Source organism: Tachyglossus aculeatus, chromosome X1 (assembly GCF_015852505.1).
Source record: "Tachyglossus aculeatus isolate mTacAcu1 chromosome X1, mTacAcu1.pri, whole genome shotgun sequence".
Lineage (NCBI taxonomy): Eukaryota > Metazoa > Chordata > Mammalia > Monotremata > Tachyglossidae > Tachyglossus > Tachyglossus aculeatus.
The window spans coordinates 94,867,449-94,888,008 of record NC_052101.1 but is presented as its reverse complement, the minus strand read 5'-3'; the positions used below and the strand labels follow the sequence as shown (position 1 = coordinate 94,888,008).

General features: G+C 53.9%; 1 protein-coding gene across 1 annotated transcript; it reads right to left on the bottom strand.

The window, feature by feature from the left end:
• Nucleotides 1–2,274: 2,274 nt before the first annotated feature.
• LOC119919448 (histone H1.10) lies at nucleotides 2,275–3,120 on the bottom strand. The gene has a single exon (XM_038739855.1). The coding sequence runs from the start codon at nucleotides 3,055–3,057 to the stop codon at nucleotides 2,338–2,340; it is 720 nt and encodes a 239-aa protein (XP_038595783.1). The 5' UTR covers nucleotides 3,058–3,120; the 3' UTR covers nucleotides 2,275–2,337.
• Nucleotides 3,121–20,560: the final 17,440 nt, after the last annotated feature.

Sequence of the window (20,560 nt, the reverse complement as noted above, 5' to 3'; positions counted from 1 at the left end):
CGTGTTAGGGGACAGAGCGGGGAGGTGGGATGTTGCTGGAGAGAAGGAATATGGGGGAAAGCTTCAAATGGCAGCTTAGAATCGTAGCTCGGAACAGGCAAGGTGAACTAGCTGCCCTTCTTTCATTCGGTCGTATCCAATCTTGCAGAAGTGGCTGTGCCGGCTGGGGAATTTCCCTCTATTCGGTCAATCGGTGGTATCTATTGAGCGCCGCGGGCACAGCACTAAGCAGTTGGGAGAATATCATGGATTCGGTAGCCGTGCTCCTTGCCCACGAGGAGCTCAGTCTAGAGGAGGAGAGGGACGTTAAAGTAAATCACAGATATGTACCTAAGTGTCGTGGGGTGAATGTCGAGTCCTAAAGGGTAGAGAGCCACGTGTAAGGGCAACCCAGAAGGGAGTAGGGGAAATGAGGGCTTCGTCAGGAAGGCCTCTTGGAGATGCGCTTTCAAAAAGGCTTTGAAGGTGGGGAGAGTGGTGGTCCGTCATATGTAAAGGGGGGAGGAGTTCCCGGCTAGATGGAGGATGTGGGCAAGGGGTGGGCAGCAAGACAGACGAGATCGAAGTACAGCGAGTAGGCTGGAGGTAAAGGAGCAAAGCGTACGGGCCGGGTTGTTAGTAGGAAAGCGGTGAGGGAGAACTGATGAGCGGTTTAAAGCCGACCGTGAGGAGTTTCTTTTTGACGCAGAGGCGGATGGGCAACCATTGGAGGTTTTTGAGGAGCGGGGAGATGTGGACCGAATGTCTTTTTGAAAGAGATGACCCGGACAGCAGAGCGAAGCGTGGACTGGAGAGGGGAGAGATAGGGGGCAGGGATGCGGTAATCGAGGTGGGCTATCCAGTCACTCAATCCAGCCGGTGTGGGGAAACCCACCTCTCCAACCGCTGCTCAGACCCCGTTTCCGAGTAAGAACCTCCTTTGGCGCCTAGGTGGGAGAGGAGGGATCGGGCTCGGGGCCCCCAAATCCCCTCCCCCTGAACTGCCTAGGTCCAAAGACTTTCCAGCTCCGTACCCTTGGCGGGGGTTTATTTCACCCCGGGTCCAAGTCTCACGTCTCTATCGTGGCACCTGTTGGAGCATTTAAGCCAGGCCAGGGGTCGTGGGTGGGGCGGAATCTCAGCCGCACGTCCTGGCTCTGGCTCTGAACGGGAATGGCGGGGAAGCCGTGGCCCGGGTGGAGTACCCCGGTGAAATGCCGCAGTGAGGGTGGGGTACCATCACCTCTCCTGCTCGGGGGCGGGAGAGGCGGGCCACGGAGCGGCACTTGGGGAAGTCCCATGGCTGGGGACTCGATGGAGGGGAGGCGCTGAGCATCCGATGGGAGCTCTGGGACTTTATGGGAGACGAATGAAGTGCTTCCTGCCACCCTCTTTGACCAAGGGGGCAGTAACGTTTCTCCGCTCGGACGTGCTGTTGTGTCTCGTGTGGTCAACCCAGACAGAGTGAATCCAGAGGTTTGAAAACGATTTATTCAGCGAAAAAAAAAAAAAAAAACGAAAAAAAAAAACGGCCAGTGAAGACAAGTGAAAAGCGCCGAGGGCCTAAGTTCGGGAAGGCCGATTGTACGCTGCGCACGAAAGGCAAAAAGTTCCCGCACGTGGGGCTCGCTGGCCCTCGGCCGGGCCAGCAGTCGGGGCTCGCTCCCCTCCCCCCCCGCTCGCCAGGAGCCTCGTAGCCAACCGGCGACGCCAGCTGCTCCCTCCCCAGCTCCCCGAGCGGGCGGCGGCTCGAGCCATTGGCGCGCAAAGCCCCGTCGCTATGGCGACGGTCTCGTTGCCAACGGCGAGAGCCAATAAGGGCGGCGCCGGGGCTGTTTCAAAATTCTAAAACAAACAAACAACATCAGAAAGAGAGCTACAAGAAGGGGGAGGGGAGAGAGGAAATAAGGGGCCACGACCCACCTCCCCCCCTCTAAGGCTCGGACCCAGCTGGGGGGGGGGGGGGGGGGGCGAGCCAGGGCTTGGTCTGCTGGGCAAACGGTACAAAAAACTTACACAAAGGGTGAAGAAATAGGGATTGGGGGGGGGGGGGGGGAAGGCCGACGAACCGATCGCTATAAAAATAACGATTTTACCGTACAGGCAGCGGGTAAAACACGACACGAGAACGCGCGAGTAAAAGCAGGGCCTGCGGCGGCGTCTGGGCCCCCGGGCACCTCGCCTAGTGGAGTTCGGAAGAGGGGAAGGGCTCGGTGACGGTTGCTGCTGGCTCGGGGATGGGCGGGAGGGGGAGGGGGGAGGCGAGCGATCCCGCCGCCTCCCCCCCCTCCCGCCCCCGCCCGCCCCTCCACCACCCGACTAAGAAGGTGGCCCCGGGAACCGGGGGAAACGGCGCCCTCACTTCCTGCCCTTCGGCACCTTGGGGACACTGGGCTTGGCGGACTTCTTCACCTTCTTGCCCCCGGAGGTGGCCGCCTTCTTGGCCGCCTTCTTGGCCTTGCCTTTATCCTTCTTGCCGCCGCCGCCGCCCGCGCCCTTCTTGTGGGACCGCTTCTCGGGCTTCTTGGCCTTGCCGGGCTTTTTGTCAGCGCGCCGGGCGGCCGAGGAAGTGGAGGGAGCCGCCTTTTTGGCCCTGTGGGACGAGGCGGAGCCGGCGCTCTTCTTGTCGCCGGTTCCGCCGCCGCCGCCGCCGCCGCCGCCGCCGCCCCCTTCCAGTTTCTTCTTGTTGAGCTTAAAGGAGCCGTTCGCCCCGGTCCCCTTCACCTGCAGGAGCGTGTCGTTCTGCACCAGCGCCTTGATGGAGTACTTCAGGTAGGTCCGCCCGTTCTGCTGATCGAACCAGGCCACCTTCTTGGCCTCGTTGTAGATCTTGGCCAGGGAGGAGCCGTTGCGCTCGCCCAGCTTGCGGATGGTCTCCACGACCAGCTGGCTGTATTTGCCCGGCTGGTTCTTCTTCTTGTTGTTCTTCTTCTTCTTGGAGGGCGACAGGGCCGGGCCGCCGGCCGCCGCCGCCGCCGCCGCCGCCTTGGCCTTCTTGGCGGCGGGCTTCTTCTCCGGCGTGGCGGGGGCCTCTTCGGCCGGGGTCAGGGGCAGCGCCTCTTCCAGCTCGACGGACATGGTGGCGGGGGCGGGGGGGGGGGACACCGGAGCGGGAGGCTGCGCCCCTCCTCGGGCCGCGGCGCTGCGATCTGCTCGCCCCGCCTTCGCCCCGCCGCTTTTATGGCCGGGCGCCGGACCACGTTGAGAACAACAACAGCCTGGGCCCGGGCCAGCCCCAACTTGTGCTTCTTCGGGCCCCTTTCGGGCCCTTTCCGCCCCGCCCCGGCCCGGCTTCGGCCTCGGCAGCCCCGCCGGCCCGGCCCCCGGACGGTGCCCGGCCCGCCGGCGCCGCGGAGGGGCCGGCCGGGCCGGGGAAGGCGCTCCGAAAGGGAAATCAAAGGGTGCACCCTAGGCTCGGGGAGCGGGAGAGGAGGGGGGCGACCTCTTTGGGGCCGCTTGCCGCCCCCCTGGGCTCGCCAGCCCGGGATCCACCGCGGGGCCCCGAAAGGCAAGAGGGGGGTGCAGGGCCCCGGCCCCTCGGGGGGCCCCGGGGGGCCCCACCGGGGGCCATGCCCCGGCTTTAATTTGTTGGAACTAACACAGCGCACGCCCTCACGTGGTGGGCCGGAGCAACATTAACTCCGCCAGAGAAACTTCCAGGGGGGTCCGAGCCCCAGCCGGAAAGGCTTCACCCCAAGCCGCCCTCGGGGCCCCTTTCCCCCTTCCTCCCCCTGCCCCGTCCCCTCCCCTCCAGCTTCCCCCCTCGCCGCCCCAATACCGAATTCCGGGGGCCGAGAGGGCCCCGGAAAGGCGGGGGTCCCCCCCCCCACTAGGCCCCCTGAGTCCGCGTCTGCGTTGCAAGTTGTTGCAGCATCTCTCGGTTCGGCCCCCTCCCCTTCCCGAATGTGCAAGAATAAAAGAAAGAAAGAAAGAAAGAAAGAAAGAAAGAAAAAAAGAAAGAAAGGAAGGAAGGAAGGAAGGAAGGAAGGAAGGAAGGGCCCAGCGCACCCCAAAATTGAGGGTGACGGCTTGTGAGATGAGCAACTCCGTTGGGAAACGGCCAGTGACGGACGACGGGTGGAGGTGGCATTTTGTTTCTCCCCCTGATGTTTGGCCAACTTGTACATATCTATATATTTTATTTTGTTAGTATGTTTGGTTTTGTTCTCTGTCTCCCCCTTCTAGACTGTGAGCCCACTGTTGGGTAGGGGCCGTCTCTATATGTTGCCAATTTGGACTTCCCAAGCGCTTAGTCCAGTGCTCTGCACACAGTAAGCGCTCAATGAATACGATTGATTGCTGGGGGTGGGGGAGGGGAGGCCTGGGCAGGCTTCTGCTCAGGTTGAGGTCTCCCCCGAGAGAATGGGGTTTGGTCAGAAAAGCAGGGGTTCGGATGTTAGGAGGGGGTGGGGAGGGGAACAGGGGTTGGCGGGCTTTTTGCAAACCCAAAGGAGAACCGGTTCCAAAGGCACCTGGAGAGGGGGCGGTGCTCTTGGGGACGAGGCGAGGGAGAGATGATTTGCCTTGGGGAAGATATCCCCCGCCAGAACTGGGGGAGGTGGGAGCGAGGTTTGGGTTTTGGGGAGGTTTTTTGTTGTTGTTGTTGCTTGCATCTTGCTTTTTTTTACTGTGATGGAGGTGGGGGGGCGGGTGGGGACCGATCGCCGATCTGCGGGAATGGAGGTTGATCTGGTGGGGGGGAGGAGGCGGCAGGGAAGGGGGGGTGCGGAGAAAAGGGCGCGGATTTCCAGGGTGGGGGGGGGAGGGGATCTTAGCGTAGATTTCAAGGGGGGGGGGATGATGCCTATTCAGTGTCTTGGAATGAAAAGCAGTAATTTTCCCTCCACGCCCCGCACCCCGCCTGGAACAGGTTCAGTGCTGGGGGTGGGGGGGGTCTTCTGTCAGATGAGCCGCACGCCCCCATCCCTCTGTGCCTTGTGGGGACCCCGGCCGGCCGGGGCTAACTGCCTTATGACTCACTCTGGAGCTGTAGTTTTTAACAGCGTCGCAGCGAGAGAGGCGGCTGAGGGCGAGGCGCCGAGCTTTCGCCCATCTTCAACTCGTGGTCGCTGCAAACACTGGCGATGGACAAAAATCGCCTCTCCTCCTCCCCCCCCCCCCCCACCCCGGTCTAGCACTTCACATTGCCCTCCGAGAGATGGGGGAGGGGAGGGAGAGGGGCCTCGCTCCAACCAGTTGTGGGGAGCAGCCGCATTCCCCCTCGATTGCTGCTTCCTTTCTGAAGCTTGTCACAAAGAACCGTATCCCGATGGGATGGATGAGGCAGGGCCTGCTCTCCCTCTCTGATCCCACCGATCTGTTTCGGTTCCTCCCGGCCATCTCTCTCCCCAGAGAGGCACCCCCCTCCCACCCAGCTCTGTACAAATAATCTGCCCATCTGTGGATCCTAACGGCTCCGTTACATTCTTGCCGTTTCCCAGATCCTGGGTCCCGACGGGGGTACCGTCCACTGCAGGCCTGGACCCTAGGCCTGGAAGGAGGCTCGGGGGTCTGAGGGGGTACGGGACAGCCCAACTTGGCGGAGAGCAAGGAGAGTAAAGGGTGTTCCAGAGAGGGAACGCGGGGAAGAAAAGAGCCAAGACGGTTATGGAGTAGGAGGAAATGAGAGGAAGTGGTAGTGCGGGAGAGGAATTGAGAATGCTTCCAGGAAGGAGCAGACATGACAGGGAGAGTGAGAGCGGCCAGAGAGTGAACGCCAGAGGAGGAAAATTGGGCTGCCGGAGAATAGGGGCGATAAAGTGAGGCGAGGGAAAGGCGAATGGGGTGCCGCGGGGCTCAGCCGGTTAACAAAAAGCAAGAGGGTCAGGGATGAAATGGGAGACGGGAAGAGACCCGGGAGAAATGGGGTGGAGGCACTTTCTGTTGCCCAGCTAACAGGTTCAGGGAAGGTGAACCCCCAACCGGGCAGAGCGGGAAGAACTGAACGAGGCCAAGGTGGGAGGGTTGAGGTGACGTGGCTGAGGCAGAAGAGGAGCCCAGATGATGCCTGGCACTGACTGCCGCCAACTTCTGCTCCTTCTGGGTCTGAGTACTGTCTGGTGTGGCCGGAGAAGAGGGTAGAGCACCAGCAACAGTTGCTAGTGAAAAGCATGGGACAGCAGCATGGGTCATCACAAAGGAGAAAGCCACCTAACTGGGCCTGTTACTGCTATTATTATGGTACGTGTTAAAAGCGTTTAACTATATATCCAAATGTTCCAGGCACTGGGGGAAGACACAAATTAATCAGGTCGTTGGTGGGTTTCCTGAGTCTCTTTTAAATGCAAACACACACACACACACATACACACACACACACACCCCTCCCCCCCTCCTTATTCTCACCTTGAATAGAATATCTTGAGTGGAGATTACGCTGAACAACAAGGCAGAGACTGAGCTAAATATTTATTTGTGAGCAGTCATTAGGGAAGTGAAGAACGCAGTTTACTATTTGGAGCAGGGAACAAAGGGACAACATCCTGGAATTCCGCTGTCCAACTCCACCATTCCCTGGGTACCTGAGGGCCAAGTTTCTCCCCCCATCTTTGTGCCTCAGAAGGATCTGTAAGAGATGCTAAATAGGAATATTAAACATTAACCTTCCCTCCTCCCTTTCCAACCTCCCCCCGCCACACACACACACACACACACACACACATTTCTCTCTCTCTCTCTCTTTATTCCAAGAGCTAAGGATGATCTGGTCTTTTTTCTCCCTGGCCACTCCTCTGCTATTTTGGTGTGCCGTGATAGTTGTTAAAAAAGAAATCACTCCCTTCCCCATTATTGTCAGTCTGATAAGCTTTCGGACCCACAAGGCCTTAGTTTAGGAGGGGTATGTTGTCCCCCCAACCTCTCTGGGTCCTCCTCTTGGGTGAAGAGGTTAATGAGGGATTTGAATGGGTTTTTATATGAATGCCCCATTTGGAAAAAAAAACCATACTAGGGTGGGCGTAAGGCTCCAGCTTCTTCAGCAAAAGCTTTTAGGCTTGCGAAAAATATTCCCACTCCATTTTTTTTTCCTAGAGTAAGGTTTATTTAGCATGCCAGGGGCCAAAGTGAGAAGGCCTGCTGAGATGAGCAAGGATCAAAAGCAACTCCACAGAGTGGATCCCCTGTCTTGGGAATGGTTCTACACAGTAGGGAGAACACAAAACAACATTAGATACATTTCTTCTTTAGACAATTTAGCTCAATTAACAATGAGATGACCTGATCACCTTGTAACCTCCCCAGCGCTTAGAACAGTGCTTTGCACATGGTAAGCGCTTAATAAATGCTATTATTATTATTATTATTATTATTATTATTATCTCTGCACTCTCTAGCTCCCCCTTATGGTTTCAAAAAGGCTCCATCAATTTTTGATTAAAATGAGTGGAGGAAACCAGAAAAAAAAAAGGATTTGGGGCTTTGGGGGCACATTTCCTTTCAAGAGCCATCCGTTTGTGAGGCAGTTCTCCTTAGAGATGGTCGCATGGAAGGTCAGCAAAGCAGGGCAAGGTGGTTTGGCACAGATCCTAGTCTCCCGGGCCCAGACAACTTGTCAGACAGGATGGCTGTCAAAGTAACGGAGCCCATTCTCTAGTACTAGTAGCAGCAGCATTATTGATCAAGTGCCCACTTGGTGCAGTGCACTGTACTAGGCACTTGGGAAGTACAGAATAACAAAGTGACATGACTGGATTACTGCATCACCCTCCTCTCTGATCTCTCATCTTCCTGTCTCTCCCCACTTCAGTCTATACTTCACGCTGCTGCCCGGATCATCTTTGTGCAGAAACGATCTGGGCATGTCACCCCCTTCCTCAAAAATCTCCAGCGGTTGCCTATCGACCTTTGAATCAAGCAAAAACTCCTCACTCTCGGCTTCAAGGCTCTCCATCACCTCATCCCCTCCTACCTCACCTCCCTTCTCTCCTTCTCCATCCCAACCCGCACCTTCCGCTCCTCTGTCACCGCTAACCTCCTCACTGTGCCTCGTTCTCGCCTGTCCCGCCGTCGACCCCCGGCCCACGTCCTCCCCCTGGCCTGGAATGCCCTCCCTCCGCACATCCGCCAAGCTAGCTCTCTTCCTCCCTTCAAAGCCCTAGTGAGAGCTCACCTCCTCCAGGAGGCCTTCTCAGACTGAGCCCCCTTTTTCCTCTCCTCCTCCACATCCCCCCTGCCCTACCTCCTTCCCCTTCTCACAGCACCTTGTATATATGTTTGTACAGATTTATTACTCTATTTATTTTACTTGTACATATTTACTATTCTATTTATTTTCTTAATCATGTGCAGCTAGCTTTATTTGTATTTATTCTGATGACTTGACACCTGTCCACATGTTTTGATTTGTTGTCTGTCTCCCCCTTCTAGACTGTGAGCCCGTTGTTGGGTAGGGACCGTCTCTATATGTTGCCAACTTGGACTTCCCAAGCACTTAGTACAGTGCTCTGCACACAGTAAGCGCTCAATAAATACGATTGAATGAATGAATGAATAAATGAACATGTGCTTGACCCACAAGAAGAGTCTCGTGTAGAGCAGAGTGTAGATCAGAAGCAGCATGGCTCAGTGGAAAGAGCCCGGGCTTTGGAGTCAGAGATCATGGGTTCAAATCCCGGCTCTGCCACTTGTCTGCTGTGTGACTTTGGGCAAGTCACTTCACTTCTCTGGGCCTCAGTTCCCTCATCTGGAAAATGGGGATTAAGAGTGTGAGCTCCCCGTGGGACAACCAGATCACCTTGTAACCTCACCAGCGCTTAGAACAGTGCTTTGCACATAGTAAGCGCTTAATAAATGCCATTATTATTATTATCAGAACTCGATTTAGGAGCTGGAATGTGAATTTCAAAAGAAGGCTGAGCCATCCAACCTTATAGCAAGGAGAGACCCTTCGGACCAACTCGAGGTTCCTCAGTTGGTTAAGACTGAGGAGGGGTCCAGGAGCCCGGACTCATGCTTACACTCGAGGGCAAAGGGGCCTGGTATATTGGCAGAGATCGTATCAGGGTGCGGAGTGGGATGCCTCTGGCATGGAGTCCCTGGACTCTATAGGCTATCCTTCCTCCTCCAACTTGCCTCTGGGTCAATCCAATTCCAGTTTTAGTCGACCGGGCACATCACTGCTCACCTCTGGGCCTGCTGTCCCCGTTTCTCAGAGGGCGAGAAACCCTACTCGGTCCTGACGTACCCCAGACCGAGACAAAGGAGGGGGCCGCAATCCCCTCCGGGCTAAACTTTGGCTGTCTCTACCACCCCGGCCCCATCCCAGGCGGGATCCGTTGCGGAGACAAGGAGTGGCCGGCCAAAGAGGGCCTTTTGTCCATAGCCCAAACCACGTATGTCTGGAGTCTGACCCCGTTTGTCCTCCATACGGGAGCAGGAGAGCAGGGACCAGATAAAGGCTTGGACCACCTGCGTTCCCTTCCCCCTCACCTGACGACATCACCGTCTCCATGGAACCAATAACAGTCCCTCTTGAATATGCATGAGGCTGCCTAGCGCCCTGGCACTTCTTTAGAGCGGCAACCGCCCTGGCACTTCTTTAGAGCGGCGGCCGTTGCGGGTGGGGGGGGGGAGAGGGGAGATTGGCAGCTTCAAGAGAGGAAAGCAGGGAGGGCGCGGGCCTCCGGGGAGGCCCCCCGCACCCCCTCCCCGGGGTCCTTGAGGCAAGGAAGCCAGAGGAGCTTGGGCCCCAGGAGACTCCATGGCTTCCTGGGACACAGCAGGCCTGAGGTTTGAGCCCTCCAAGGCCCTTTGCAACCTTCTCAAGAGAGCAAGCCTTTCAGTCTCCCCAGGATAAGGCTCTCTCTCCCTGGACTGCCAAGGCACCTTGATCGCTGCTGGGTGTCCACCAGAGCAAGCTCGGAGCAAGATTCTCCTTCCGGAATCCCCCCTCACCCACTCAAGTTATACTTTTTCGTTTCCCACATCTCTCTTTACAGAGGCTGGGAGCAGGGGCTGCCGAAGGGTTGGGGAGTGGGGGTTCTAGACCTCTCTCCCAAGCTTTTCTGGAAATAATACTAATAATAATGACGGTACTTGTTAAGCGCTTACTATGTGCAAAGCGCTGGGAGGATACAAGGTGATCAGGTTGTCCCACGTGGGGCTCACAGTCGTAATCCCCATTTTCCAGAGGAGGGAACTGAGGCTCAGAGAAGTGATTTGCCCGAGGTCACACAGCAGACATGTGGCGGAGCCGGGATTTGAACCCGTGACCTCTGACTCCAAGTCACCTCCTCCAGGAAGTGTTCCCCGATCTGTGCCCCACACCTTCCAGGATACGACTTCTCATCAACCCTTCCTTAGCAGCAGCAGCAAGGCTGAGTGCCTACTCTGTGCCGAAGCCTGAACTAGGAGCTTGGGAACATAGAAGTAAAGGATGCAATCATAGTCTAATAGGAGAGACAGGCAGGAACAAGAGGTGGCCAAATATACCGGAGGTAAAAGAATGAGTAGATAACAATAGTGGACAAATAGATATAAATACATGAGTGCTGAGGTGACTGATGGGATGGTGTGACCAGGAAGATGGGCAATGAATCAGGGATCGCCTCCTGGAGGAGGTGGCTTTTTAGAAGGGTTTTGAAGAAAGGGGAGGGATGTGATATGGTGAGGTGAAGAGGGTAGGCGGTCTGCACGTAGGGACAGATGGGGTGCGCGCTGGATCAGGGGTTGGGAGAGTCATGAGCCAAGTCCGGTTCAGAAATACACTCGGTTCAGCTCTGACCCAAATTTTCACTCTGCCCGCTTTGCCCAGGACGTCCTTAGGGTATTGAGAAGCATCGTGGCTCCGTGGATGGAAAGAGCCCGGGCTTGGGAGTCAGAAGTCATGGGTTCAAATCCTGGCTCTGCCACTTGTCAGTTGGGTGACTCTGGGCAAGTCACTTCACTTCTCTGGGCCTCAGTTACCTCATCTGTGAAATGGGGATTAAGACTGCGAGCCCCCCGTGGGCCAACCTGATCGCCTTGTAACCTCCCCAGCGTTTAGAACAGTGCTTTGCACATAGTAAGCGCTTAATAAATGCCATTATTATTATTAGTATTATTATTAGGGAACGTTAGTCTGCCGGAGGGAGCCAGTGTGGATACAATGCGCCACCCTGTCAGAAGAAACAGCTTGTGTGCCGGTAGTGGATAGAGCATGGGCCCAGGGCTCAGGAGGACATAGGTTCTAATCCTGCCTCTGCCATTTGTCTGTTGTGTGACCTTGGACAAGTCGCTTCTCTTCTCTGTGCCTCAGTAATCTCATCAAGCGCTTAGTACAGTGCTCTGCACACGGTAAGTGCTCAATAAATACGATTGATTGATTGATCTGTAGAATGGGGATTGAGATTGTGAGTCCCACATGGGACAGGGACTGCGTCCACCCTAATTTGCTTATATCCACCCCAGCGCTTAGTATAGTGCCTGGCACATGGTAAGCGCTTAACACATACCACAGTTATTATTATTACTATAATTTGGGAAGAGCGGGGGAGCAGTACAGTACTCATGGACAGGCAGGCAATCCTTGAACCTGAAGATGCAATCCATTCCTGAAAACTGCTTCTTCATCATCATCAATCGTATTTATTGAGCGCTTACTATGTGCAGAGCACTGTACTAAGCGCTTGGGAAGTACAAATTGGCAACATATAGAGACAGCCCCTACCCAACAGTGGGCTCACAGTCTAAAAGTCTTCTTCAGTTGCAACATTGTAAGTCAGAGCCGGTTTTCTCATAGGAACCGTGTTATAAGTGGGGGATTAGTTCCGGAACCCAGGTTGGATCCCCTGCGTTTATCAAAATTACCCAGAATTATGTGTTCAGTCAATTACGGATTAGTAATGTTGCTACATTCATGCAGTTTCATCGAGTCAGGGAGTTGCCGTGACAGGGGAGCCAACTTTTACTTCATCGACAGTAAAATGGATGTGACGGCCCTCCCTGGAGACTCCACCTGACCGTCAGGTAAGCTCACCCCGCTCTGCCCCATCCCTGACCTCTTTAAACTTTCCTCCCTGTTTCCCTTCTCTGCGGCTCTTGAAACTCTTTCCCCGTTTTCCCGGGGCTTCCGTGCGCTCCCTCTCTATACACACCTGAATTTGCCGATCCCATCCCTGCGGGCCCTCCTGCGGCTCACCCTTCTCCTCCCCGACCCGGTGTCGGTTTTTTTTTGCATTTTTTTAAGAAAACTTGCTTCAGGGTTGGGCTGGCCTCTTTCCCAATTTTAGCACCCCCTCTTCCCTAGGACCCACCACGGCTCGGGGACCAGCCTGGACCAACAGAGTTGCGGGGGAAGGACGTAGAGCTGAAAGCAGAGAAGAGGGGAAAGGGGGAAAGCCTCCTCCCAGGCTTCCTAAAAGGGCTGATCTGGCCCAGTCCTAGGCTCCGTGACAGTCTGGGTTGGGGTAGCTACAGTCAGGGAAGGAGCCAGCTTGAGCACGAAATAAGCACATATTCGGCTGTTAAAAAAAAAAAATGGAATAAAAGCACGGCCTAGTGGAAAGAGCACAGACTGGAAGTCAGGGGACCTGGGCTGTAATTCTGGCTCCCCCACTATTCTGCTGCGTGACCTTGGGCAAGTCACATCGCTTCTCTGTGGTTCAGTTTCCTCACCTTTTAAAATGGGGTACGACATCTGTTCTCCCTCATACTGTCACAGAGACTGTATCCGACCTGATTAACTTGTATCCTTCCCAGTACTCAGTTCGGTGCTTGGCACAGAGTAAGCGCTTAACACACACAATTGTTATTAGGATTATTTTGCAAAAAGCAGCACTGGGCAGGGGAAGGAGAAGCCACTCGGGAGCTGCCGGCATGAGGGTGGCAGATTTGGGTATATGGGGGTTGGGAGGGAGGGGAAGGGCTCGCACAGGAGCCACAGGAGTGAAAGGGGACCGCCGAGATGGAGTTGGCAGATTTCATTCATTCATTCAATCGTATTTATTGAGCGCTTACTGTGTGCAGAGCACTGTACTAAGCACTTGGGAAGTACAAGTTGGATTTGGGGGTATGGGGAGGAACATGAGAGCCACAGGGTCACAGGAAAACAAGAGAAGGAGAAAATTGTTTAAAGAGGAATGGAGGGAGGGTAGAGGGGGCGGGTTAGCCGAGCGCGAGTTGGAGTCACCAGGGCGGGCCGACGCGTCCATCTTACCTCCGATAAAGGACTGTACTGTAGGCAGTGAACGGAGCTAGTGGCAGAAAGGAGGCTAGTGTTGTAAAGTCGAAACCGATGTGTGGCAAAGCTGAAACAGGGGGGAAATTTAGAAACGTCTTTAAGTGCCATTCGTCGTGACTCAAAATGTTGTAAGTCGAGGGCTGCCCGTATCGCCTTTTGGTACTTGAAAATAAACACAAGTGGATAAAAAACAGTTAACTATTTGCACTGTCATTAATGCACGTTCATTATTTTAAGTGTGCTTATTAATATTGATAACAATAATACTAATAACAGCATTCGTTAAGGACCTAATTGTGGGCCAAGCACCGTACTGGGCATTGGGGTAGATATAAGATAATCAGGTTGGTCACAGTCCCTGCCCCACGTGGGGCTCACAGCCTAAGCGGGGGGCGGGAGGGAGCAGACATTGAATCCCCATTTTACAGGTGACGAAACTGAGGCCCAGAGAAGCGAAGTGACTGGCCCGAAGCCATGCGGCAGGCAAGTGGCGGAGCCCGGATTAGAACCCAGGCCCTCTGACTCTTTGGCCCATGCTCTTTCCACTAGGCCAAAGCAGCTTCTTACTAGGCCATGCTGCTTGTCTTACTTATTAGACTGGGGGTTCCTCAAGGACAAGGGATCGCGTCTCCCCAACAGTCTTTTAAGTGCCTCCTACAGTACTCATAAGTGAAAATGGGGTCATCTGAGGACTCAAATGGGGTCACAGAGAGTTCATGGGGTCATCTGAGGACACGAGCGGGGTCACAGAGAGTTCACGGGGTCATCTGAGGACACGAGTGGGGTCACAGAGAGTTCATGGGGCCATCTGAGGAGAAATTGGACATTGAGCTGACTTTTGAATATTTTCCCGATTTCATAAGTGAAAGCGGGGTCATCTGAGGACACAAATGGGGTCACGGAGGGTTCATGGGGTCATCTGAGGCAACGAGTGAGGTCACAGAGAGTTCATTGGGTCATTTGAGGTGAAATGAGACATTAAACTGCTTTTTGAAAAGTTTCTCAATTTCAAAATTGAAAGTGGGGTCATCCGAGGACACAGATGGGGTCACAGAGAGTTCATGGGGTAATACGAGGAGACAAGTGGGGTCACAGAGTTCATGGGGTCATTACTCTATTTATTTTACTTGTACATATTTAAAATTCTATTTATTTTGTTAATGATGTGCATCTAGCTTTATTTCTATTTATTCTGATGACTTGACACCTGTCCATATGTTTTGTTTCATTGTCTCCCCCTTCTAGACTGTGAGCCTGTTGCTGGGTAGGGACCATCTCTATATGTTGCCAACTTGTATTTCCCAAGCGCATAGTGCAGTGGTCTGCACACAGTAAGCGCTCAATAAATACGATTGAATGAATGAATGAAATAGGCAATAAATACTGTGGGTGATTGGCCACTGACAACTCGGACAAACTGGATTGTGACCCGGTTCTAAGTCATCCAACAAAGTTTATGGTAAGCATCTCTGCTCTCAACTTGGGAACTTTGGGAAATAAACACATCCTCAGTATTTAGTGTTATGAACGTTCTTTCTCAGCGGGCTCTTTCCCCTCCGAACTTTCTTGTGTCCTCTCAACCCAATAGCCAGTCTCCTTTAGGTTTGAAAACAACTCGGGATATGGCGAGTCAGAACAGGGGCGCAACAAAAGCTGATGTTTGGAAGCTCGAGTGTGTTTTTCCCCGCCTCTTGCCAGAAGGCAGTGGACCGAAATTTCAACGAGATCTGGGTTATATTGGGACTTTTAACTGATAGGGTGGTCACAAACTGGAAATTGGTTTCTGAGCTTGAGGCATCCCCATCCCTGGAGAGCTTTAAAAAAAAGAAAAGGCATACATTTAGGCATACAAGCACCTAGTAGTAAGAGTAGCAGTGGTATTTATTAAGCACTTTCTGTGTTCAGAGCGCCATACTAAGCGCTGGGAAAAAATACACGTGAAACAGACACGGTCCCTGGCCCTCAAGGAGCTCACAATTTGAAAATAAGAACCTGGAAGCAGGAGGCTTGGACCAGTTCTCGGATTCTTGGATTTTGCACGTTCCATTCAACCGTTCTTTCTGGGAATTTTTCTCGCACGCTCAGTTGAGCAGACTGAGACCCTGACCAAGAAAAGCCCACTCTCTCAGCCATGTGGCCTCCTGTGACCCTCTCAGACAGTACATTTGCAGGGCGCACACAGCCAAAGACCGCACATTTCCAAAACCAAGGGTCCTCCAAGCCAACTGCCTTCCCCTCCCTGTCAAAACAACAAAGACGCGAAAACAAGATCCGCAAAACCAGTGGATCTGCAGGAGAAGCCACGGGGCATCTTTCGAAGGGACTGCAAAATAGAGGTAACCACTACTACGAGGCGCGTGACCCCCTCAACAAGGTGCGGGTCACTTTGTCCCAAAGGGGCCGGGAAAGTAACGGGTTCGGCTTCCCGTCTGGACTCTTCTGCTCTGGGAGCTGGAGGAGCAGAAAGCTGGGTCAGTTTCCCCCAGCCTACCTCTCAACTCCCACCCTCCTCGACTTTTTTGTTCCCCGCACCCCCTTCCCCATCCCAGAGCCCCCAAAGCAGGAGCAGAGGCAGGGACTCCCTTCTGTGGAGGTCAAATCCAGTGCCCCGACCCCCAGAGTAGCCTTCAACTGTCGGTACTCAGTACATCCTTCCCCAACCCCTTCACATCTGGCAGATCACTGCCTGGCACATAGTAAATGCTTAACAGATACCATTATTATTATGCTCCCCATCTCCAAGTCCCTTCTCAAATCACACCTCCTCCAGGAAGCTTTCCCTGATTTCTCTCTCAGCTTCTCACCCTTTATCTCCCCCCCACCCCCTCCCCCCACAACTGCCAAGTCAGTACTTCCCCATCCCATAAGCCCTTAATCACGGCATTTGTTAAGCGCTTCCTATGTGCCAAGCGCCACGCTAACCTTTGGGGAAGATATAATACGACGCGATCAGACTGCCCCTGACCCACAGGAGGCTCACAGTCTTGTGGGGAGGGAGAACAGGAGTTGAATCCTCATTTTACAGATGAGGAAACTGAGGCCCAGGGAAGTTAACTGGCTTGCTCAAGGTCCAACAGCAGGCGAGTGGCAGAGCCAGGACTCCCAAGCCTTTCAACTAAGTCGTGCCCCGACAAATTACGTACCTATCTTTATATTCTATTGCTTTCTCCTACCTGTAATAAATTGTACATTTGTCTCCCCTCCTAGACTGAAAGCTTCTCGAGGGCAGGGATCGTGTCTACCAACTCTATTGTACTCTTCCCAATCGCTTAGTACAGTGCTCTCCCCACAGTAAACGCTTTAATCAATACCACCGACTGACAGATTGGGTCAGGATCGGGGAACGGATTGGATCCGAAGTTTCCCGGCTCCTGTCCCCTCCCCAGCAGCACCCCCCTGGCTGCCCAGAAGAGCAGTGGGGGGTATAGTGACCCAGCGAGCTGGGAGCCAGGGCTAGAGATGCCACTCGGTTGGTTGCCCCATCAGCCGAGGTCAAAAAAGCGACCTTCAATTGGCAGTGGGGTGACGAGGCAGAGCTCACCGAAGGGCAGGTCGCCCTGGCTCGAGTCCGACATAGACACTGTGCTGGTGAGACGGGCCTCCTTCCACAGGCCACAGTTCGTGTGGAGCAGGTGGCCGCCCAGGGACTGTTTCTTGGAGGCCCGATTAGTTGAAGCGATGAACAAAATAATTTGTAACCCGCCCCAGGGTTCAAATAATAACAGTAATACTACTTAAGCGCTTACTCTGTGCCAAGCACTGTTCAAAGCGCTGGGGTAGATACAAGTTAACCAGATTGGACACAATCCCTGTCCCACATGGGGCTCACACTCTTAATCCCCATTTTACAGCTGAGGTAACTGAGGCCCAGAGAAGTTAAGTGACTTGCCCAGAGTCACCCAGCAGACACGTGGCGGAGCCGGGATTAGAACCCAGGGCCTTCTGACTCCCAGGCACGTGTTCTATCCACTAAGCCATCAAACTCCAGGGCCACCCAGGCCGAAGCATCCGGTCAGGGGAGGCAGGCCACACAGTGCATGACCAACCAGAAATCTTAAAAAGGTGCCACTAACACCGTAAAATCAAATGCCCGTCGATTTTATTTTCACGTGCGTTCACTGTGCTTACTTTCTTTGGAATGAGGCGGGGCACGTATGCCGCTGAATCTCATGCCGCGCTATCCGAGCCTTTACGGTGGCTCGAACGCTACCTTGTCGTGCATGATGTTAAAGTCACGGCTTAGAAATACAGCTCAAACTCATGCTGGGTTAACATAGTTTAGCGCATGAGCTAAACTTCCCAGGGTAAGGGGGTGATGCCCGGGGGCAAGGGGAACCAGGTACGCTGCAGCCTCAAGGCCACTGCAGAGCTGCACCGAGGTGAGGGGGGGAATAGGGGGAAAGCGGAGACAAGGGGGAAAATTAGAAGAGAATGAAAATAGAATACCAGCAGCAGCTGCCCATCGTCTACTGATCAGCCACCAAGATAATGGCCTTTAAAGCTGCTGATGTCCTATTTTTGTTCCTTTCTAATGGGTGCCACGGAGAATCTGGGAAAACTTCTCATGGAGGCTGGCATTTGGAGTTTTTGTTAGGGGGAGGGGTGACATCACCATGCGACACGTTTGGGTCACGCCGTTTCTACTGCTTGCCTTTAAAATCCACTGCGCACCATCACCACACCTGGCACATTGCAACCCCGAAGCCGAAGAGCACAAAGAACTTCGCATTGGACAGGTTGGGAAAACCAGGCAGAGATGCAGCGGCTGTCTAAATTACAGGTAGGGTAGCTGGGAATGGAACGCGAGTCACCCACCATCCATTCCCTTAAGCTATTCTCCCTCAATAGCTGCCAAAACAACTCCCTGCCGTCCTTTAGCATTCTGCAAATGCATTACTACCTGCAGCCCTTAGCAACCACTAAGAGATTGTATGTGGCCTAGTGAGACAAAAGGTAGAGACTGGCCTGAAATAATAACCATCCCATCCTGCCCAGAGGGAAGAGATATAGTTAATGAGAAAGTACAAACACAGCAGAAGTCCCTCCTGGGCTTGCTAGGACGAGGGGAAAGGGCAGCTACTAAGGGCAGCTACTAAGAGAGTAACAAGGGTGATTTGGGAAGAGTCGGAACGGGATCATTATCACCGTTCAATCTGGCCTGAAAATGGGCCTTGGAAAAATCAACACCATCTAGAGCAGAAGATGTTTCCCGGGCAGTGATTAGTTGGAGGGGCAGAGGCTAGGGCAGGAGCGGTAGCAAGGTGGGGAGGAGGGAGAGGAAAGGAGGGGAATAGCAGCAAGAAAGAAGACGATGGCAGAGCTGGGAAGGCGGGAGGGCGAGGCGAGGGGAGCCAGCTGAAATCTGGCTGGTGAGGGAGCAGGGACGGGGACCTCCCCTGAAACAAGAGCACGCGAATGGGGATGCACAGAGTGTTTGGCGGGTCAGGATCTAGAAGAAGAGTCTAAAGCTGGACCACTCTAAGACGGAGGCTCCACTGCCCTTCACAAACATGGCAGCAGGATAGAAGAGAGCCATCAGTGGAGTGGAAATCAAGGGTCTCATCTGAACCGCCTGGGGTGGCCGGTCAAGGGGCAGCCGTCGGCAGGCAGCAACCGAGAAATGCTCTTTTGCAAAATGCTGTCCGTGTCACCTGCGTGCACGAAATAGCCGAGTGATGTCACACGGAACAGGGTGGCCGGATGGTCAAAGCCAGCTCTGCCAACTCCCCCAACATCCCCGCAGGCAACTTGCTGGAGCGGGGGAAGACATTGCGTGCCTCTAGCCAGAGAACTTGAGTAAGCAGGGTCTGACGTACCTCTTACCATCCTAGCCTTACCTACCCACCCCCACCCACGGACCTACTCATCACTTAAGACCTCAAGCAGGAGCCAAGCAGCGTGGCTCAGTGGAAAGAGCCCGGGCTTGGGAGTCGGAGGTCATGGGTTCGAAATCCCAGCTCCGCCACTTGTCAGCCGTGTGACTTTGGGCAAGTCACTTAACATCTCTGGGCCTCAGCTACCTCATCTGTAAAATGGGGATTAAGACTGTGAGCCCCACGTGGGACAACCTGTTAACCTTGAATCTACCTCAGCGCTTGGAACAGCGCTCGGCACAAAAAACATCATTATTATCTCTGAAGCAACTAGCAATACAATGCCACCAAAGGCAGGAGACGACAGTTTGGCACAGCTTCACACAATTTCACCGGCTCTCCAACTGGAGGCTGAAATATCAGTGTGGTAGAGGAGGGGAGAAAGGCTGCTTCATGCCAGAATCCACTCCTCACCCCCTTCTCACCATCCTAAGCAGCGTTGTCTGTTTGAAGAAGTCAACAGAGGAGTTAGAACAGGCATCAGCAACCCCCTGGCAGGTATTCATTTTAAGAGGGCACAAGTGTGACTATTGCACGTGTATTGATGCCATGCTGTTTTTTTAATAGCCACTCCTGGGATTCACGGGACAGACTTCCCCTTTCTCCTCCCATGCTATCCTCCTGTCTGCCATGCCTCTGCTCAGAATGCAGGGGTGCCATGGAAAAAGGTGGGGGCAGAGGGAATGAGATGGACGTGACAGTTCCAACTCAAACAGCAACTGTGCCTCCCTTTAGGAGTCCAGCATTCATTCATTCATTTTTCTTGAGCGCTTACTGTGTGCAGAGCACTGTACTAAGCGCTTGGGAAGTACAAGTTGGCAACATATAGAGACGGTCCCTGTCTTTCCTGGGGTAGGGCTACTAAGGGCAATTGTCTTGGGTTCTGACTGCCGGTGAGCAAGTGGGCTGTCATAGAGAGAGGGAGAAAGTAACATGGTTGACGAGGGCACGCAGGAGCTAAACACCTGTTGGCCCTAATGCAGGAGGGGTCCAGTGTTAGGGGGAAGGAGTGGGTTCATGGGGCTGTTGCCTCTTATAAGCCCTGCTACTGCATAACACGGTGTGGGAGCTATTGGCTTTCAGGGCAACAAGTCATTTCAGGGTGGAATTATGACATCAATATAGTTAAGAAATTAGAGTTCTGCTACATAACACTTCTCCCTGCCACCCATTCCATACTGGGACAATTGCTCCAAGCTCTTCCCCTCCCTAGGGATGGCCCTGGCTGGCACGCAACCCGTTCTTCCCGGAGTTCTCTCCCCCTTACCCCCCACCCATAACTCTGCAGACCATCCCAAAAGGATACCAGTGCCTGCGCTAGAGGAATAAGAGGGGAAAAGAGCTCATTGAGGTCCATGCCCATGGACTTGCCCCAACACACTCTCAATATGACAAAAGCCAACAGCAAACTAGAGTCCACCTTCGGCTATAAGCACAGTTAAGCAGTGCCTTTTCTTTGCCTTCGCCGCTTTGGGAGAAGGAACAAAAAGTTAGCGTTTTATTTAGACAGCAGGCTTAAGACTACTCTGAAGACCTCGATTTAAAAGAGCAG

Bases quoted from the DNA above. Each gene is read 5' to 3' on its own strand.
- LOC119919448 (XM_038739855.1), bottom strand. From the start codon at position 3,057: ATGTCCGTCGAGCTGGAAGAGGCGCTGCCCCTGACCCCGGCCGAAGAG.